The 22609-nt window shown below is 35.1% G+C and overlaps 1 protein-coding gene across 1 annotated transcript in view; it reads left to right on the plus strand.

Moving 5' to 3' along the window:
• The window catches only part of DNaseII (deoxyribonuclease II), a 107632-nt gene extending 100656 nt beyond the window's left edge, over positions 1-6976 (plus strand). Inside the window, exons 7-8 of the mRNA XM_090406232.1 lie at positions 3625-3884; positions 6757-6976. Coding sequence (XP_090262358.1) covers positions 3625-3884; positions 6757-6903 — 407 coding nt within the window. The 3' untranslated portion in view covers positions 6904-6976. The remainder of the gene's footprint in view (positions 1-3624; positions 3885-6756) is intronic.
• Positions 6977-22609: the final 15633 nt, after the last annotated feature.

Below are 22609 nucleotides of genomic sequence, written 5' to 3' on the forward strand. Positions count from 1 at the left end.
TACCCTGTGTTAATTGTAAATTCTACATCTTTAGCCACCTCCCAAGTCAAGAGCCTATGATCACTCTCACCAATTGGTAGCAACGTGGTCATATTCGTTACAGCCAAATTCTCAGATGCAATTTCTAGAGCGCTCTCTGACCCCTAGTATTTTCCATTACATGCTTTTGCAGATGGTTATCCCTTAACAACCACATAAAATCCAATTCCTTCCTCCCATGTGTCCTCTCCTCCTTCCAATCAATATTCGTTACCATAGTTGAAATCTCCCATAATAATTACCCTGCTTCCGATCATTTCTTCTATTTGCTTATGCATACTATCTCCACCATCTATTCCATCAACTGGTCTATAGCAGCACCCAACTGTATATTTTGTTCTGCTAGTTTCAATCTCACACCAAATAGCCTCAAATGTGCTCTTTTCTCTATCCTGCAGTTCCAATTCTATTCTCCTTGGCTGTAGCTCATCAGCTGTCATCAATAACACTCGTCCTCCCCCCATTTTATTCTCCCTATCACTCCTGAACACACCATACCTCTCACATTCGATCCCACTAGCTATATCATCTTCTGTCAGCCATGTTTCACTAATGCCAATAACCTGTGGCCTGGAAGTGCCAACCAAGGCCAAAAATTCTTCCTTCTTGTTCTTAATACTTCTGGCATTAGTATACATGCATTGCAGAAGCCCATTTGTCCCATCCCTATTTTGATGACTTATACTAACTATCCCATTCTGATTTGTTGTCTTTCGTACTCGCTTGGGCATATTACACACATTCATACCCTCAACTGTCTCCCTAAAGTCTGAATATCTACTCCCTCCCCCTTAATATCTCTAGTTTCCCTGATTTTGACATCCACTACATTCAACAACATCTTTTCGAGTCTTCGTACACCAAATCAATTCAAATGTAAACCATCCATCTTATATAAATCTTTTCACTCATCGAACTCACTCCACACATCCACAAATTCCACACCACTCCTCCTGCATAATCCATGCATAAAGTCATTAGCAATTATGGTCCTCCTTCTATACTCTTCACTGTCATTCTGTGGCAACAGACTTGCGATCCTAACTCTCTCGCTCTTCTCTTTTGCTACCTCAAGCAATGCCTTCAAATCCTCTCTCATAGCCATTTTGTCTACTTTCAAATCATTTGTACCTGCTACTACTATCAATTCTTTCACCTTCTGCTTTTGCATTCTAACTTGCTTACATCCTTAACGTTCGCACCAGGTTGGACGATTTTGTTAAACTCTCAAGTATCACACCTCTTACTAAAGAATCTCTGTACAACAATTTTTTATCATAACTATGTCTTCTTTTCCTATGCCTATCTTTTCTGAACTTTCCCAGATTTCTTCCTGTTGGATCCACTCAAACGTTTTTCTTCAAACGAAGGAATGCCATAAATAAGCAAAAATTCTACCCAAATTCCTTCTATCTATCATTTCTCTTACAGCAAAAATCAAACCAACACTTGATTTCCTGAAGTCTAAAACCAAACTGCTCAGTTCCTCCTCTTATCCCTAATTCTTGTTGCTATCATCTTTTCATTAATCTTTGCATAGTGTCATAATAATGACAGGCCTAGTAATAAGTTGGCAGTGGATTTATTTAAGATAAAAAATTTAAATTTGCTGGCCTGATTGGCCAAGTGGTTATTGTATCCGCTCTCCAGCTAAAAGGCTGTGGGTTCAAATCCCATCGTGGGCATGGATGTTTGTGATTGTTTGTGAAAATACTAGTGGTGGTGGTGGTGGGCAGTAGATGGTGTTGGTGTAGTTGAGGTTCACCGTGGTTGGAGGATTGAGTGGTGGAGACAGAGTTATGGAGTAGGTGCTCTCCCTTGATGAGTCTTTGGGCTCCCTGGAGGTGTCCGGTAATAATAATAATAATAATTTTTATTGGCCTGGTTGGCCGAGTAGTTAGCATATCCGCTTTCCAGCCAAAAGGCTGTGGGTTCAAATCCTGCTGTGGGCATGGATGTTTTTGATTGTCTGTGGAAATACTAGTGATCGGCAGTAGATGTCATTGGTGTAGTTGTGGTCAGTTGGTGGATCGAGTAGTAGAGACAGAGTTGGACTCCCTGGAGGCGTCAAAGAATAATAATAATAAAACAGAAACAAACAAATTAATTTACTTGCTGTTGATGGAAAATTGTAGAATTACAAGAAGTGAAAAAGTGATGCCAGTGTATTGTTGCTTCAAGATATTTATTTTATTCATTATTTTTATTTTAATGTGAATATGACTCACAAAAGTTGTAGATGAGATTTGCATCTTTCTCTCACAACAATAAAATTCACATCTCACCTAAAGATATTTACAGTGTGGGATTGGACCCAAACGTATCAATTAGAGAGCAGGTACTCTGTCATCTCAACTAATCAGACTGGCAAACAGGCTATAGTTTTTAGATCAGTGAGTAGGGCTGCTATTTTAATGTCAGGCTGCAAGTTTCTGCATTTTAATGCATAGATTGTAATGATGTAGTGATGTATTGGTTGACTTTTGCACTTGGCAAATGAGATTTGTAATCTTGAAATGATAGTTGACTGGGATCTGAATTTTGGAGGAAATGTTGCAAGAGCTAGAAAGGCATAAAGCATGTTGCTGCTATAATTAGGAGGAAAAGGAACTATTCCACTGTACAGTTTATTATTATTATTATTCAGGCCTCCATGGAGTCAAAAGACTCATTGTGGGAGGTCCTTCCTAAGAAACACAAAGTCTATCAAGACTCATCGAGAGGAGGTCCCCCCCACCTCTGAGAAACACAAAGTCTATCATACCACTCCTTAAACTCATTGGCCGTTCTCGCTCTCACCACTCCATCAGACAATGCATTCCATGGTTCAACCACCCTCTATGCAAAGAAACCACTCCTCACCCTCTTGCAAACAGTTTCCTTTCGTAACTTCCAGGGATGGCCTCTTTTCATCACTCCTTCCCGCTGTTCAACCAAGTGAAAGAACTCCCCAGTGTCAACCATGTAACCACCTCTCAACAGTTTAAAAGTCTCAATCATATCACCTCTCCTTCTTCTATCCACCAAACTCTGCAGTCCACATTCCCTCAGCCGATCCTTATAACCAAAATTGTACAGTCCTGAAACTATCTTTGTCATCCGTCTCTGTACCCTTTCCACAGTTAATTTATCCCCGTCAAATCCTGGGGACCAAATCTGAGAACAATAGTCTAAGTGTGGTCTGATCAGAGACTTATACAATGGAATGATAACCCTTTTATCTCTGCAGGTCAGTGTCCTTTTAATTATGCTTACTCTAAGAAGTATAAAGGGACTACAGGAATTTTTTTATATAGTGGATAGATTCATAAGGTTCCTTTTACCAACTTTTGTGTCATAATCATATCATTTCTCTTTTTACCTTCTAAGTACTGCAAAGTGCATTCCCTCAATCTTTCCTCATACTTAATATTCCACAGTCTCACATCAGTCTTGGTCACTATCTTTTTAATGTTTCCTTATTCCCCAGAGAACATTCCTTATCATTTAGATAACCAGTTCACAGAACTGGTTATATCATATGATTTGATACATGAAGTAATTCTTATTTAAAGTAAAGTAAAATCAGTACTGATATGATTTCAGATATTTATTCAGCTTTCATATCTGGAGAACTCAAAAGTTCATTGCGTGTAGCCACATGGACACGAGGAAGTGGAACTGTTATACCATCTACCTGCAACCTGAAATACAAAATTGAAGACGTTACCTGGCTGAATATCACAATGGTGGATAACAGACGCATTCAAAATTATGTGTTTTCTTCAAAAGAAGACCATAGCAAATGGGCATCCTCAACAACTTCATCTCTGGCTTGGGTCTGCATTTGTGATATGAATCGCATGGTAAGTAAGAGTCTATTAATACATAATACTTTATAGTTAATTTTAATATTAGCAAATTAGCAAACTGTAGTAATTCATTTACTATATGAATTACTTTAGATATATAATTATTTTGATGTTTGAATTACTGGAATGGCTTGCAACATGCATGCTGTCCTATGCATCCATCAAACTTAAATTTCATATCATCACATGAATAATCTATATAATGCATTTCAAGTCACTGAATTTCATTATCAAAAATCTGTGTCTTTTCATTCCCATCCCATCTTCTTTTTGGCTTAGTTGAGTGTTATGACCAAGTAATTTGACTTTTTAGAAACCGGATATTTGGTAATGACAGAGCAGTTAAATCTATTTCCATGATGTTCTGTGAAAGGGAGGGGTAGAAACATGCCACCTCCATATCAGTCAGGCTAGTTGGCTGATCTTAAAGTCCATATAAACATTTCTCACATACTAGACAGTTTGAACTCAAGCATTTCCAACCAATTGCTCTTGTTACTACGATTGCTGAACTGCTGCTGAACAATTCTTGCATGATGGACAGTAGCATTGTCATCCATGAAACAACCATCACCTGCTGGATAAAAAGTCAAGAGTCAGGATGAACTTGATCAGCAACAATGTTCAGATATTCACTGGAGGACACTGACCTTCCAGCAATATCAGGGGATCTGTTCTGTACTACCAACAGAACATGCCCCACACCATGACACTACCTCCAAAACCTTGAGCTGTGTTCACAAGGCAAGCTGGGTTCATTGCTTCATGGGGTATGACTTGTTGGACTATATCACTTTTTTCCATTCTTCCAGTGTCCAGTTACGGTGTTCCTGACACTACTGTTGATACACAGTCCAATTCTTTGCAGAAATCAGTGATTTCCATGTAGGCATGCGACTGCCAGTACCAATATTCTTCAATTCCCTGCACATAGTTTGGTGAGATATGGGTCAGGAACAGCCAACATTAAATGCTTTGGCCAGTTGCTAAACACAGGAAGGTCTGTTTATCCCTACAAGCCTTCTCAGATGATAGCAATCTCATTCCCTGACAGACTATCTTAGGACCACAGTTACACCTCTTAGACAAGCAATGTGGGTTATTTTTCCACTGATTAAACACCTGAGATATCTCACCTTTTGAGAAACAAGTAAACTCTGCTGTTTTCAAAATCGTAACTCCAGTTAGACGTGGGCAGAGCACTCAAAATAACCCTTTATCGAACTTCAAAAGATCCTTTGCATTTTCCCATTGTGATCAACACTATTGACAAATACTGACTGACCAGCAACATTCTTAAACAGTTGCCTAGAACATGCAGTGATGCATGTGATCAAGTATTTTGCATATACACTGTGTAAGTAGCATTTGCGTACATCTGCATAAAGGTTTCTAATTCACTGGCCATTACGTGTAGAACCTTAATAATTAGACCATGATGTTCAACATCATGTGCATGCAGTTTGCACAGGTCATTGTTGAATATATCATTTTCCATTCTTGTTGTTTAATTTGAAAGTTATACTGAAGATGCACTTGATACTAGAGCAAAATTTTTATACTATTAAAATATATATGCACATAAGTTAAATCTGTTTTGTGTTAAATCCTGATAGTTAATTATTTATTACTATCAGGATTTACCTTGAACTCTTTTGATGTTGGTACATTTCATTCATTTGCTACTCTCGATGAAGATCTATTCACTCAGCTCACAACACAATTTCCAGGAGCAGGTTCTTGTTTTTTCATCATCTGTTGCTTTTGATATCCTCTCTCATTTGCTTACTGCACCAGACTATTCAATATTCATGAAGTGATACTCATTAGAAATCTTAACCCCCCCCCATATTTTGTAACAGAGGACTATAGCATCCTTTGAGACACCATATCTCTCCTATTTTGCTTACCAATATCTCTTAACATCCTCATATTCTAGGCACAGGTTATTATGTAATATTCTATGAAACACGATCACAACATCCAAAACATAAATGTGTGGCATTTCCTCAGTGGCATAGCTAGAGCTTTTGCTGCCCGGGGCGGTCCCTGAGTTTGCCGCCCCTCTCAATACACACCAGATATATTACAAAAAGTCAAAACGATGTAGGGAAAGAAATTAAAATATAGTACTATGTTTATTTAGTTGTAAGTATAGTTGTTGAAAACTAATTATTAATTAATTAGTTTTCAACAACTAATTGTTTACATAAATAGAAGAATCGTCGAAAAATAAAATTGTGTCTCACGTGAAAAGTGCTGCCCAGGGCGGACTGCCCCCTCCACACACCCCCTCCCCTAGCTATGCCACTGCATTTCCTCTGTCCAGGCACATTTGTTACCCTGTTATAAAATGTTAACTCTTCTGTCCAGCCAGTAGGTTGTGGTTTGATGGATGTCTTTAGGTTGAGATGAATTTCACCAACCACCACACTGCTTATTAGAGGCCTGAAATAGCTTGAAAATGTTTCACATTTGGTCTAATCTTAGCCCACCAACAATACTAATGTACAATAGGTTTATAACCTTTTGTGAGTGAAATTCACATTTAAAAAAAAGAAAAAAAACAATGGAGTCCAAGTGTACTGGCAATGTTAATTATTATTCCCTTAGGATCATAATTATCACTATTGAACATACCTTCTTCTTACATTTTATTTATTAATAGGTGCTGAGTAACATATCTTAATATTGTAAATATGCCTGCAGTGATATGGTACATGTACATTTCATAGCTTGTTTGTTTATAGAATATATAGAATAGATATATAGAAAATTCAAGTGATGATGTGGAAATATTGCCACTTGTATTAAGTTTTAAATGGCATTAAATTTTTTTCATTAATTTTTTTTACATTATTTTTAGAAATCTCAAGAAAAGCGGGGAGGTGGAGCTCTATGTTTTCAGTCACGGTCTGTATGGAGAGTATTTAATGATAGCATTGCTGATTTTGAATCATGTAAAAGTACGAGGAATATTAGAACCTTAAGAAATCATAGTAACATATATTAGTATAAAATTTGCTAAAATGGATATTTAAATTTACTCTTTATAAGAATAAATTGAGATTATTTGACTAGTGTAAGTGCTGAAAATTTTTGGACAGCGTAATTTTTTTGTACATTTATTTTTGTATTATCACCTACAATATACATCACTAAGAAGAAAAATCAGCATGATAACAAAATAAAAATGATTAATGAAATGTCAAAATAATTAATGAATTCTTGCATCCTCCATCATGATTATTTAACACAGAAATGTGTATCGTCTTAATGAGGGATGGGAGTTCATACTCAGTAGACCATTCTACTACACACACACACACTACTGCAGTGAGCTGTATAATCACTGCAGTAGTGTGTGTGTGTAGTAGAATTGGTCTACTGAGTATGAACTCCCATCCCTCATTAAGACGATATACATTTCTGTGTTAAAAGATCATCATGGAGGATGCAAGAATTCATTAATTATTTTCTTATTGAGTCTTGGACTCAATGCAGGAAGCACACGCATGCACACACACACACACACACACACACACACACACACACACACACACTGACTGTCTCTGATAACCCATTTAATTAATTTGCCATTCTCCAAGTAAATCACATAGTCTTCATGTTCTTACTAACTACACTTTCAAAACCTCCAGGAATGACCTCTTGCCTTTTCCCTACTTGTTGTGTATTGAAAACAATTTCTCCAATCATCTTATAAAACCCCTTTACCAACTCTATGTTTCTGGCATTTCTCCTCTTTTCAACTAAACTTAATGGAGGCTTGAAGTGGCTTGAAAAAGGTTCCGCATTTGGTCACTAGAGTAGGATTGCAGGACTGTGTAAAATATAAAATTAATAAAAAATAGAAATAAAATCCTTAACCTTCTCAAAATGTTAATGTACTATAGATTTACAATCTCTCTTCAGTGGGAGTCACATAAAAAAAATAATGTATTACAATCATCAGAATCTGAATATGCAATCATATGAATTCAAAGTGAAGAGAAATGTAATAAAAAAGGGACATAAAGCAAAATCATTGTGCATAATTTTACATTTTCAAGACTGCAGGCGTAGCTTCTGTGGCTAATTGGTTCAAAAGATTTATTTTAGTGATTACATCACATTTTTTTTTTTATTATTCAGTTATATAAAACACTGAAATAATAGTTCCCGACAAGTTTCGTAAATCGTAGGATTTACATCTTCAGGGGGTAAATAGTATAACTTAAAGTTTAAACAAGAGAATTAATAAACACAAAAAATAACCGTCTGGCTATTCATAAAACTCAAATAACAGAATGCAGATATAAAACGTTATTGATGTTGAACAATACTGGACGATGTCATGTGTTCTTGTTCTCGTTCATACAGTCCGAGCTCAGATTGAGGTAGATTTTTTATTAGAGTTGACCACACTTGAAGGAGAATTAAACCTTTATTTTTATTGCATTGGGTTGGGTTTTTTTAGCATATTAGCAGCTTCTTTAAATTTTCTTATATAACTGTTGTTTTCTATGTATAACATCGTCGTTTTTTGCCAGAGTACATCGTGTCCAGTGGAAGTGGTATGGAAAGCAAGACCCATTTTATTCTCTTTTGTATCGTACGTCTTTTTGGTGTTCAACCATGCATATTTCTCCAGATCTTCCTGTCTGTCCTACGTAGCAAATCCCTCAAGAGCAATGGATTTTGTAGACTCCTGGTTTTTTAAGAGGATGATGGGGTGGTTTTGGTGGATATAGGAATCTTGAGATTTTTTCCATAGGAAGGAAGGCTACTTTTATGCTGTGTTTGTTCATTAATTTGGCTAGCTTGTCTGTAACATTTTTGATATAAGGAAGCGAGATTGCGTTTTTGCAATCCAGTTTTATTGTGTTGTTAGCTGGAGGCATATTCCACACAAACAAGGCCTCCAAGAATTTATCATAAAATGGAACTAGCTTTTTTAAGAGAAAGAATTACAGTTACTAGAGCTGAATTAGCATTAATTAGTAATAACACTTTTTTCTTCATAATGAACTGGCCACATCTCTTCCATCCTACCTATGGAACAACATCAATAGTGTTACATTTAACAAAGCAATAGCGATCTCAGAACAGAAGAAACATACATTAATTAATAAGTTCAACGTACTCCTTCAGAAGAAGGAAATACATAAAAAACAACTAGCTCATTCAAAAGTAGTTATTAATCTTTCTTTGCGAGTCCTAACAAAAGAGGAGAATAATCTTTTACTTAAGGGTTTTAACTTCGCCTTAACTCCACGTTTCCTTCCAAAAATTGATATCATAGCACAAATTGAAAAATGAATTAGAAATCTACCGGACAACATGACAGATCTTATCTGTATAAAAAGTACAGCTTTACTATTAAAAAGCAGATTACCTCATAGGAATCTACCTTACAATGAATACGTTTGCCTTAAAAAGTTAAAGGATGACAAAAATATTGTCATAATAAAAGCGGATAAAGGCAACGCAACTGTCATTTTAAATGCTACAGAATATGATGACAAAATGAAAAGTCTCCTGGAAGATACCAACACCTACAAACCCATAGATCGAGACCCGACTTGGCCTACACACAAAAAAACAAATGATCTAATAAAAAAAAGTGCCTCTCTGGACGGAAGAACTTAAAAAATACTTACAATCAAAACATCCTTTAATACCAAGAATATATGGTGTTCCAAAGATCCATAAGCCAGATATACCTTTAAGACCAATAGTACATAGTGACTCAAGATCAGCTATGGAGGCAATCAAAAATGGCAATACCAAGCTCACACAAGACATCCATAAACTCTTAAATCATCTAAAGTGTTTAGGTAAAAGTTGCATTCTACAATGGATTCCTGCTCATGTAGGCATTGATCACAACGAAGCAGCTGATAAATTAGCAAAAGAGGCCAGAGAACTCAACCAAGAAACTCATATGATAACTCTTGCTGATGCCAATGCACTAGCAAAAGCTAAACTAATTCCATTGAAATCAGTGATACAACATCAAATTCCCGAGATCAATGCTGACAGAAGGACCTCCACTACGATAGCAAGACTACGAACAGGACATTATAGAGGAATGAAGATCAATACAGATGATACGAGAACATATAGAAACTGCAACAACTGCCCCAATACGGAACTGACACCCACTCACATCTTTACCTGTCCAGCAATTACAGCAGCCTTGCAAGAAATAGATCCTAATCCTGAACAACAGCTCTATACAAACAAAATCACAGACATAGCCAAAGCAGTACGAGGAGCGCACGGAAACATCTAAGACTCTTCAAAGGACAAGACAACAACAACAACCAATAGTACATGGAAGAGATTCACTGACTTCCAACCTGGCGAAATACCTCACCAACATGATCTCACAACATATAGGAAAAACATCTTCCTTCATAAAAAATAGTAAACATTTCATAGAAAAAGCGAAAGATATACATATTGGTCCAACAGACATCTTAGCAAGTCTCGACATTATCAGCTTGTTTACAAACGTCCCGAGACAAGAAATTTTGAATCTCCTAGAAGACATCTTCCTCCGGACATCCTGAATCTTTTTAAACATTGTATAAACAATACTTTTTCACCTATAAAGATAGAATCTGGGAACAAAAAGAAGGACTGGCCATGGGTTCATCATTATCACCAGTATTAGCAAACCTATTTATGGAAAAGTTTGAAAACAATGCTCTTAAGAATTACTATAAAAAACCAAAAATATGACTACGCTATGTGGACGATATTTTCATCATATTCAGTGGAACAACAGATGAACTTATCAATTTCAAAGATTATCTCAACAATTTGCACAACATCATAAAATTCACTTTAGAACAAGAAAAAATAAAAAATTTCATTTTCTGGATATTCTATTAGGAGTTAATGAAGAAAGTAAACTCTCCTCCTCAGTATATAGGAAGCCGACAAACACTGGTAGATTTCTAAATGCAACCTCACACCACCATCCTTCACAAAAAATAAGCTTAAAACTCTTCAAGACAGAGCATACAATATTTCCACCACACAAGAAAGATGTAATGAAGAACTAAAATACTTAACACAAATCCTCCAACAGAATGGATATGAAACAAAAACCATCAAGAGAATCCGTAAAATTCAGCTAACAACACAATAAAACAGGATTACAAAAACGCAATCTCGCTTCCTTATATCAAAAATGTTACAGACAAGCTAGCCAAATTAATGAACAAACACAGCATAAAAGTAGCCTTCCTTCCTATGGAAAAAATCCCAAGATTCCTACATTCACCAAAACCACCTCATCATCCTCTTAAGAAACCAGGAGTCTACAAAATCCATTGCTCTTGAGGGATTTGCTACGTAGGACAGACAAGAAGATCTGGAGAAATACACATGGTTGAACACCAAAAAGACGTACGATACAAAAGAGAATAAAATGGGTCTTGCTTTCCATACCACTTCCACTGGACACAATGTACTCTGAAAAAAAACAACGATGTCATACATAGAAAACAATAGTTATATAAGAAAATTTAAAGAAGCTGCTAATATGCTAAAAAACCCAACCCAATGCAATAAAAATCAAGGTTTAATTCACCATCAAGTGTGTCAGCTCTAATAAAAAAATCTATCTCAATCTGAGCTCGGACTGTATGAACGAGAACAAGAACATGTGACATCGTCCAGTATTGTTCAACGTTAATAACGTTTTATATCTGCATTCTGTTATTTGAGTTTTATGAATAGCCAGATGGTTATGATTTGTATTTATTAATTCTCTTGTTTAAACTTTAAGTTATACTATTTATCCCTTGAAGATGTAAATCCTACGATTTACGAAACTTGTCGGGAACTATTATTTCAGTGTTTTATATAACTGAATAATAAAAAAAAATGTGGTGTAATCACCGAAATATATCTTTTGAATTATTTTCAAGACTTTTATTCAGCATGCTGCACTAGGTATGAATGTATATACGAGTTCTTTCACAGATTAAAAATGATCTTTTATAAATGGCAGTAGAGAAGCCTGGCCTTTGCACTTTAGGAATGAAAAGTTAAAAAGTTAATATGAGCAAATAACCAGCACTTTGAAGTAACCTCAGTGAAATACTGTTGCTTAAAGAAAGGGGAAGGACAGTGCTATACTTGATGAGGTGGTCAGTAGGAATTTTCATTCTCTAGTACTATAATCAGTTTATTTCTTCACCTAAATGGAAGCCTACTCCATTAGTCTTGAAGAGACTGACAATATACGATGAGTCATTTTCCCAATGAGTATGGAATTTTTTTCTTTTTTTTCCTAATTTTTTTAGGAATAACTAATTTATTCCTAAATTTGACTTTTATATTATCAATAAACGCTTTAGACCTTTTGAATGAAATTATCAGAAGAAATATATATGAAAATAGCACTGTTTTTATTTCTATTCCCATTTCAAAAATAAGGAATTAGACTTTCCTCTTCCTCCTGCTCACAATACAACTGGACTTCGAACTCCAACTGGCAGCACTAAACACAAGTATCATAAATGATAATCTATGTGATCTCCAATTACTCCTTCACACATCTAAATTTCTATAATTGCATTTTCAAAGCCATTGATAGTGAAGCAGAGATGATGTTTTCTTTAATATACATGTAAGCCAAAATTTGGATACTTTAAGTGGTATTTACATGAGAGACTGCACAGGAACTGCCCTTTGCTTTCAGAAAAAAAAAAAAAAATTCTTTTGTTTTCTGCACAGAGCTATTAAAGCGATTTTAATATTAGTAATATGCCAAAATTATAAAATCGAGTACAGTATATTGTCATTCAAATGATAATTTTAATTAAGTATAACAATAAATTGTTTATATCTGATTCCTCATTTAGTATATTATTATTACAAAAGACAAAGACAATGAAAATAGGCAGAATCATTGAAAATGTCAACTGTGTTGTGAATGGAGAACCTGTGGAACAAGTAAAACATTTCAGCTACTTAGGCACAATTTTTACTGAAGATGGTAAACTAAATATAGAAATAGACAACAGAATCAGCAAAGCTGGTATCGTGGGAAGTCAATTGAATAAATTCATATGGAATAAGAAAGAAATTAGTTGGAACACTAAATTAGCTGTATACAAGACTGTGTTCAAACCAATTTTAACTTATGGATCTGAGAGCTGGGTCAGAAGTAAAACACTTGACCAAAGACTAGAGACCGCAGATATGAGAGTCCTGAGAAAGATTAGAGGCGTGAACAGATGGCATCAATGGCAATATCATATTAAAAATGAGGATATTAGGAAAGAACTTGACATTGTCAGCATCCAGGAATGCGTTAGCAGAGCTAATCTCAGATGATATGGTCACTTAAATAGAATGGGAGAGGAAAGATTAGCAAAACAAGTGTTCTCTGCCAGGTTGGCAGGAAAACGACCCAGAGGAAGACCAAGATATAGGTGGATTGATACGGTACAAAGTGCCTTAGACGATAGAAATATAAGATCTGATAATGTTGGAGTCTTGACAAGTAACAGACTGATTTGGAGGAAAATTGTAGATAGGAAGTTAGTAATGATGTAATTTTTTCATGTAGTACTGTCATATCCTGTACACCCCTTGAGGGTACATGGCAGGAATTTGATGATGATGATGATTATTACATGACATCTCCAAGCAGCGGTGTAGCTAGAACTTTTGCCGCCCGGGGGAAACTCTGAGTTTGTCGCCCCTCTCACTACACACCAAAAATACTACAAAAAGTCAAAACGACGTATAGGGAAATAAATTAAAACACTATGTTTATTTTTGAAGTAAAACTTTAAGTTCAACATTCTAAAATGTTATTTTTCTTGCTTTTCTTTTCGATGACATTGGCTAAGTCTATTTCATAATAATGTAGGTAATTCTTAATCTATTTTATTTATAAAAACTCCTTTTACAACTAGCAACACTTACAGCAATTGTGAGGAAAATTCGCAGTAGTATTACAATATTTGGAAATGAGTTCTTGCGACTATATTTTAGAATTAACTGCAAAAGTTCATAAAAGTTCATCCGCCCTGGGCGACAGGGGAGATCTGCCCTCTCGCCCAGGGCGGATTTCCCCCTCGGCCGCTCCCTAGCTATGTCTCTGCCTTCAAGCAGTCCAAGGACTCGTTGAGGGAGGGAACACTGCTCAACTCCCCTACTTTTCCTCTAGCTACTACTACCACAACGACACTATAGTACACCCACAGATACGAGACCCTTCTGCGAATGTCAAAAGAAGGCGAATCCATTCCGATGATAGGGTAATCTTAACGGAATATTAACTTCTCTTTTATGATCATTATAATTTTTAAAGTGGTAACTATTTTGCTTGTACAACACAGTTAAAAATTTTACTTATAAAGCACGTGATTTCGCGTGTTCGTGACCAATTCGTACATCGGCTTATTTCTTACTCTTCTTCAACATGAATTGACTCTTCTTGGCAGTCTGCCAACGAGAGCTCTCGTTTCTGTGGTCGGACTATACCTAACATCAACATACAATGCCATTTACCGCTTACTACCACCACCAATATTATTTTTGTCTGCAATTTTCATGTTCTCATGAACATCATGTGACTCCTATAAATGAACCCATATCCACTACACAATACTGGATATTCTTGTAGATAGAGAATTATTACATAAACATGATTCTCAAGTGTTGACTTCTCTTTGTTAGTTGAGGTAAACTTAACTTTCATTATTATTTCGCTTGTCGTCACTATATTTCATCCATTAAAAATGAATATTCGGTACCATCAGTTATGAAAATAATAACTTCTAGTACCGAAGTACAAGATTATCAAAATCCGAATCCACAAAGCATTTTATTTCCCCTTCTCCTTACTGCTACAAGATTGTTGATTAGCAAACCGAAAGAGAAATATATGCAGTTTAAGGAATGGGATATGAATATTCAATTACTGCACCCTCCATCTTGCCTGCTGATGTTATTAGATTTTCAACCGCTGCAAGTGATTTCGTTAGAAGTTACTAATGGCGTGCTGCTTTCAAAGGTTATTGTCCTCTCTCTCTCTCTCTCTTTCACACACTCGCGCGCGCGCGAAGTATTTTTATTTTTATTTTTTTTTAAGTTTAAGAGTTTTTTTTTTTTTTTTTTTCCAAGGTTAAGTAAGATAACATTAAACGTGTGGTTACAAAAGCGAAAAACAGACAAATACCATCCTAAGCATGTGAAAGTGTGTTTGTAGTATATCTTTCTGAGTAATCTTAGAAAAAGAGTCAGCACTAACCAGTACCGTCGACAGGGTGTAGCAGAGAGGTAGCCTGCCTCACGACGCGCTTAATAAGGGCGCTCGTTCAGCCATATTGCGGTAGGCGCCGTCGCCAAGCTAACAATTCCTGTTAGCGTAACAAGTGCAGAAAGAGAGAAAAGATTGGTTAGTCTAGCAACTATGTCGATAGAGGCGGACATAGCTTATAATTTAAATTTAGAAGAGCTTATGAGCCGTTTTATTGTGCGATATCCCCGTAGAGCAAACATTTAATTAATATTATTATGTAATCGTTTTGTATTAATGTTTCTCTTGTAATAAAAACAAAATAGCAATTGAAGATTTAATTATATTTTTGTCTTATAATCCATCAGGGACGATATTTAATTGTTTGCCTCAGAGCGCGATCTAATCTGGCGACTATCTTGGCACTAACTATCGATGGCATTATTTAAAATTTCTTCTCTTTTTCACAGAATGACGTTAGTGTATCTACGACAGTCTGATCGGTTTATAAGTGGAAAGGAAAAAGAAAACCATGCGTCCATTTCCCTCAAATATATATATGAAAGTTTTCTTGGATTATTTATTAACTGATTAATCGACTGAATTAGTCAACAAGGATTTTGTAAGAGAAATTCTCTTTATGAATTCTAGAATTCTGACTAATAGTTAGCTACTGTTAACTCTTTTAATTTTATGACATTTATATACATTTTAATAAAATTTAACCTGTCTAATTTGAGGAATCTGAAGCTCAACAAATATGCATTCCATAAATCTTCCTTACATACCTTCCTGAATGCAGTTATTTTTAAATCTCCGCTAATATTTCAATTGAAATCCTTGTACCTTATTTCTTTGAACTTAAGCATATTTCAAAACTCGCTTTCATATTTATTTCCTTTGCGAAAATACGAAAGACTTTATTTTAATATTATCCTTTTATCAATGTTTTCAAAAGGGAGGGAGACCTATAAATAAGCATCAATATTTCTGTTCATAAATTTCATTCATTCATTTCTCTAAAAAAGACGTTTTACTTCATAGCAGCAACAAATTCCATTATCCGTCTCAAAATATGAAACTATGATCTTTACTTCGTTTCTAAAAAAACATCAAGTTTCATTCCTGGAGTGAATAAGTTTCACTATTAACTATACAGATCCAAGCAGATAAGATTGTTATTTAGTTAGTTTCTCAATATTCGCAGTTCAGCTTTTATATCTCTTTTTTGCCACATTTACTTTTTATAAATACCTTTAAGGTGTCTAAGAAAACTATAATCTCCATTTATTATATTTTTTCATAAAACATTATTAACATATATTTTCATAAAATTGAAAATAAAAACAAGTTTTTATTTTCAATTTTGAGATTATTTCAGATGCAAATATCAATCTCATAATCTTTCCTTTATTATTTCTTTGACCAAAACCAAATTGCTTAAAAATGTTTTCTACTCCTGTTCTATTTTCTCCAACCTGTGTATTAAGATCTTCGAAGATGACGACGCCATTATTTTGAATAATACCATCACATAGCTCTCCCTCATATCCAAGCCTTGTTGCGATGCATATACCTGTATAAGTGAATTTGTTTTTACCTAAATCCATTGAATTAAATAAACTTTATTAAAAATTCAGCAATAATAATAATAATCACACTTTTTTTTTTAAAATATTAATCTTGATCCTCTCTCTTTTACATCTAAAGTAAAGTATTCAGTCCTAACTGCGCGAGTGTTAATGGCTTAACATTTGTTTTACACGCTCTAAATTTTAAATGCGAGATAATAACAAATTAAAAGGAGAGATTCAAAATGTCTAAGCAGGGTGAGTTTTTTTAACAGTGTTCTTTGATGTACCGAGCCCTGATAAGACTTCATCTCGACTACTGTGCCCAGATTTGGTCACCTCGGTTCCTTCTTGATGGGGAGGAGGTGGAGAGGATCCAGAGGCGAGTGACTAAGATGATAGCAGGTCTATGGAATGAACCATATGAGAACAGGTTGAAGATTTGTGGGTTGCAGAAACTAGTTGATAGGCGGAAAAGGGGAGATATGATTGAGACATTCAAATTGCTAAAAGGATTCTATAGGATTAATTCAGATGATATTTTTGAGATCAGGACTGGTGGTGGGAGAACTAGGGGACACCCATGGAAGCTGGGCAAGAGCGTGGTTAGCAGGGGTGTTAGAGCTGGGTTCTTTACTTTTAGAGTGGTAAATGAGTGGAATAAGCTGCCAGAGTCTGCTGTGGGTGCTATGACAGTGAGCGAGTTCAAGGCAAGGTATGATAGATACTGTGAGAATATTGAACAGTTGTGTGAACATGATATTTAGGGCCTCCCTCGATGAGTCTAAGGACTCCTGGAGTAGCCCGTAGTAATAATAATAATGTAATGTTGGTTCAGACGTGTTTTAAATATGCTTCATTTCATCTTCAAACAACCGTTATACACCTTGAGAAAAAGGGCAGTAATTCAAATTTAAATACTGTCACAATTACAATGACCGTAATTGAAACGTTTAGTATTATTGTCAAGTAATTCATGACAAAATAGCTTCCCAACCTTATGAAAAGCGTATATATTTGTACAAAATCATTACCTGATGACTTTCGTAGATCTGAATTCATCACCTCGCAACGCATCAAAATCAATCAACTAAATTAATTTTTAATACAGAAACAGTTTTTTATTTGTTGACTAGTGTTAATTTACCTATCATTTAAGATGTTACCACTACCCTATAATCTGACATGTACAACATATTATAAATAAATAATTTAAATTAAGGGATATTACATCCCATATTGTTTCACAGCCGAATAAGAAACACTGGGGCAACTCATAGTAAGGGTGGAGCAAGCTCTGTTCACTGTTCTTGGTATTTTCCCATAATGTGAAACCCAGTTCCTAGGAGCTGTATTATTGTTCTACATTATTATGAGAGAAGGCCACTACCCAGACCGGTTTCAACCTTTATGTATAGGTGAAGCGGGCTCTAAAAATAAGACGATCCCAAAAGATCGCCCAACTCAGCGTTGTTCCACTCAGTGACAGGCTCACCCTATCACTGAGAAGAACTTCTCAGCATTGACTCTACCCAGTGGCAGGCTCACCCCGCCACCAAGCAGAGCCATAATCTCAGCGGTGGCCCCACTCAGAGACAGGCAAAAACCTACCTCCAAGGGGAGCCTCTCAAAGCCAGATCCTCCCCGCACCGGTTTCCACTCTCATTGGGGTCTCATCAGTGAGTAGGTAGACTTAGATAATACCAAGTTTATAGCGAACAGAACTTACATACCCTACTATAAGAATTGCCAAGAAGGTGTCCTAATAAATTACTAATTGTATGAAGAACCAAAGGCTTCAATTCGGCGACATGAACTTATTTAAGTTAAGGGATATTACATCCCATATTGTTTCACAGCCGAATAAGAAACTCAAAGAGTTTCATGACGAATATAGAAGCCTTCTCTCATAATGTAGAACAGGAATACAGCTCCTAGGAGCTGGGTTTCACATTATGGGAAAATACCAAGAACAGTGAACAGAACTTGCTCCACCCTTACTATGAGTTGTCCCGGTGTTGCACTGTCGAGGTATTTGCCTACGCTTGGACTCGCCGAACTTTATATAGTTTCTATATACGGCATGAAACTCTTTGAGTTTCTTATTCGGCTGTGAAACAATATGAGATGTAATATCCCTTAATTTAAATAATTTTACGTCGCCGAATTGAAGCCTTTGGCTCTTCATATATTTAGTTATAAATAAATACATTTATTTAATAATAAATCTGAAGTCTCTGTCTCGTAAAAATTTAAGATTTATGATGGCATTCGATGTCTAAAAGAATTTACTCGAGTACCTCAATGCTGCTTTGGTTTCATCAATAATAATTTTTAATACATTGTCTTAGCTGATCATCTGATACTTCATGTAAATATCCGCTACCATCTTCTTACACGTTTTTTTCTTATTCATACAATTAGGCAGGTTTTATTAAGAATCATAAGTGATAGAAGAAAAACTTGCATACCTCTACAACAGCTTCAGGTAATGACTTTCTTTCTGGAAGCACGTCATTAATATCTGCCACCAGCATGCAATATATATTAATAAACATGCTGAAAACTTTAATGACTTTTATCTGGACGGATAAGCTTCTCGTGTACTCACCATGTTATACTGCAAGGTTCATTATTGTTTTTATACTTGCAATCTATGTGCCAATGTTTTTTACTTGCAGTTAGTGTAAACATGCAAAGGTTACATTATAAAACACGATTTCTTATTAAGAAATCATGCCTTATAAATTTAAGAATTATTTAATAAGAAATCTTATTAAAAAGATTTCTTATGTAATTAAACTTTACCTTTTTTGTGTTTGTTCTAGATAGTGGAATATTAAATGTTATTATTAACTCAATTGCCTATTGGCTGGTAAATATTGGACTGGTAAATACTGCATATTTTTGCATGAGTAAAGTTGGTGAGATTAGATAATAGCTATTACAATGTTACAGAAGCTAGATTTTCAGAAATGCTGGACTTCAAATGCAAGATAAGGCGACGTACAAACATTGGTCTCCAAGATAACTGTATGCTCTCTTTATCATTCAGATGGCGCTATTATACTGTACTTTGACAATGCTGAAAGGCAAAGCCTTCCCTCTAGCACCATCCTTCTTCTCCAATTCTTGCAAAAATATCTTAATTTTTTTTAAAATGTGAATCTTCGTAATGTGGCTAATCTAATAGGGTAAATAATCCAGAAACAGTACTCTAGAGACTTGAAAAAAATTGAAATTTTTCCAAGCTTCATCAAGGCTGTAATCAGTATATTTTATAATTTAATGAACTTGTTTAATTTTTTATAAATGCATCTTCTTCTTCATCACCACCACTAGCATATACAGGCCTTTAAGGCTCACGTATCCTTGACTTTCCTAAACTTAATTAATTAGGACAAAATGAATAGCTTTATGTCTAATGAAAATTTTTGCTGTCAATTTTGACCTCGAAGAAAACATATAGGAATACGTAATTTGAAATTCTCTGTTTAAAGCTGTAGTCATATGTTTCAGCTGCTGTACTATCTTGCGAGAGTGCTGAAAAATCAGTTTTAGTTATTGTTATTTAATATTTAATGTGAAATGTCATCGTCTCAATGGTGGTAAAATCGTAGGTTGCGAAAGCAAATGAGAATTTATTTGACGGTTATTAAAAACAGTATTATGTCATGTATTTGAGAGCGTAGTACCAGTCCGTACAGTAAGCATTTGAGATTACAAAATCAAGGAAAATATACGCTTCTAGTTATTTATATTATAAAACTAGAATACCGGAATAAACACATTAAATTCTGAAAGCAAATATTAAGAATCTTAATTAGACTGTAAGTCATTATTGCAATAAATTCAGTTGTTAGTTTGCTATTATCTTGCTTCATTTTCTTGAAGGAATTTTATTTCAGTACTGAGAAGGATCATTAGGAAAGTAATATCCGGTTAAATATACACTAAGCAATACATAGGCAAAGACCATGCTTCCTTGACAGAACGTCCTTGGCGAAAACTACTTTCTTTAATGTCTTGTTCCGTTCACTGATTTTATGTCGTCTATGGAAATTCCACCTTTTCAAAAACGTGTGCGATGCTGAGCATGAATATCCGTTGCAATATGAAAGTTTTACATCATAAATATGTGAATATTCTAGAATTTATCGCAAGCATTCCGAGTTAGCAGTAAACCTGTAGAGTTGAGATCTGTCGCGCATTGATTGAATATGTCCAAAGATATTCATTCCCTTCCATTATATCGTTCGGTTTCGTTCTGTTTACCGAAATCTCAGCCCCATGCAATTCCCAGATGACGTATTTTCCTCTTCGCTCACTATTTTACGCTTTCTTGCAACTGTTAAGTAAAATTTAATGTTTCCAGGGATCCCTCGTGTGACGCCGAAGTGCACACCATCAGTGATGCAGGAGCGAACGGTTCCACAAGTAAACTTTCTTGGAAGGAGAAAATATTGATTTAACATCTCCTTTTTCCGTTCAGAATGCCACTTTTTTCTTTTAAAAGGAGAAGTGAAAAGGAAAGAAATCTTTAAAATACCTAAAAAAAAAATTACAGTAGTAAATAATGTACTACAGCAGTATCGAAGAGGGCATAAACATTTCAGGCAACTCTTTCTTTCTTTCTTTCTTTCTTTTTTTTTTTTTTTTTTTCAGGATTCGTTTTTATAGGAATACAACCACCACGTGAAATCTTCAAAACGTGCTTAACTCACATTTTTCAAATCAATGGAGACAGAAGTCAGGAGCCAAAAATAGCAATATAGAACAGAGCTGCATTCTCTCTGAATTTTTGCATCTGCTTGCAAAGATTTCCAAAGAAGAGTTAAAATCAATTATCAATTGCAATACTCTCAAAAAGTCATCGTTATCGGTAGATATTTCCTTGCCTGATTTTAATACTGATTTTTCAACTTATTTCTGTAATAATTTAGGCGCGCTTCGACTGCGACCATTTACTAGGAGTTTTTCATCGAAAACTTAAATGAGTGCTTTCATTAGAAGTTTGAATGACATCGTCACAGGAAGTTTGCTAGTGATGGTGGACGTTTTTGTGTCCCCATTCCTATATCTGTAATTTTTGTAAAAGAAACATTCCACATTTTAAATGGCTTTTCTGTTGTTGTAAGTAAAGTCTCTTTTTCTATCCAATTTGACGCATATCCTACGTCCAAACTACATTAACCTCAAGTATCAGTAAGGTCATCTGAAAAGTGCTATCATATGAAAATTGTATTAAAAATTAAAAGTGATTTTAACGTTAATGAAGATCAAGACACAAGTAATGACCTTTGTGTTACAGTTGGCATTTTCCAAGTCGAACGGAATTTCCAGAAAAAAAATCCAATATCCTTTTTTTTTTAATTACATTTCTGGTAACCATGGTTTATTTGTAAAAAAATTCGCAATGTTTCCTTTATCAAAAACTACGTTGTCACCATATTCGAAATCTTTCTGGACTTCTTTAAAATCACTTAGATAAATGGATTAATTTGTAAGAAGTGAGTGACTTCCCATTTTTCATAATTCCATCAAGCATTGCGTTTATGGTTTCACAATTTTAGGCAAAAAATGTATATGCAGTTTAACATCAATAACTGATAAAGATTAAACGTATTATAAAAACCAGTATTGACGAAGCTGAAAAGTGTAATAAAGCATGTTGTTACGTTATACTTTTATGCGTAGTACTGGCATGTTTAACATGTACTGAAAGGGGAAAAAACAAAAGGAAAAAAAAACTTAGAATGTTTTTGAATATAGAAAAAAAATGGAATAATGGCATTGAAAGGTGAAAATCCCTTAAAAAAGAATTGCAATGGAAAAAAAATTATTATAAAATGCCTTCAGATATATAAGACATTCGC

This window comes from Typopeltis vanoorti, chromosome 16, assembly GCF_054136105.1.
Source record: "Typopeltis vanoorti isolate ZY-2024b chromosome 16, IOZ_Tvanoo_1.0, whole genome shotgun sequence".
Taxonomy (NCBI): domain Eukaryota; kingdom Metazoa; phylum Arthropoda; class Arachnida; order Uropygi; family Thelyphonidae; genus Typopeltis; species Typopeltis vanoorti.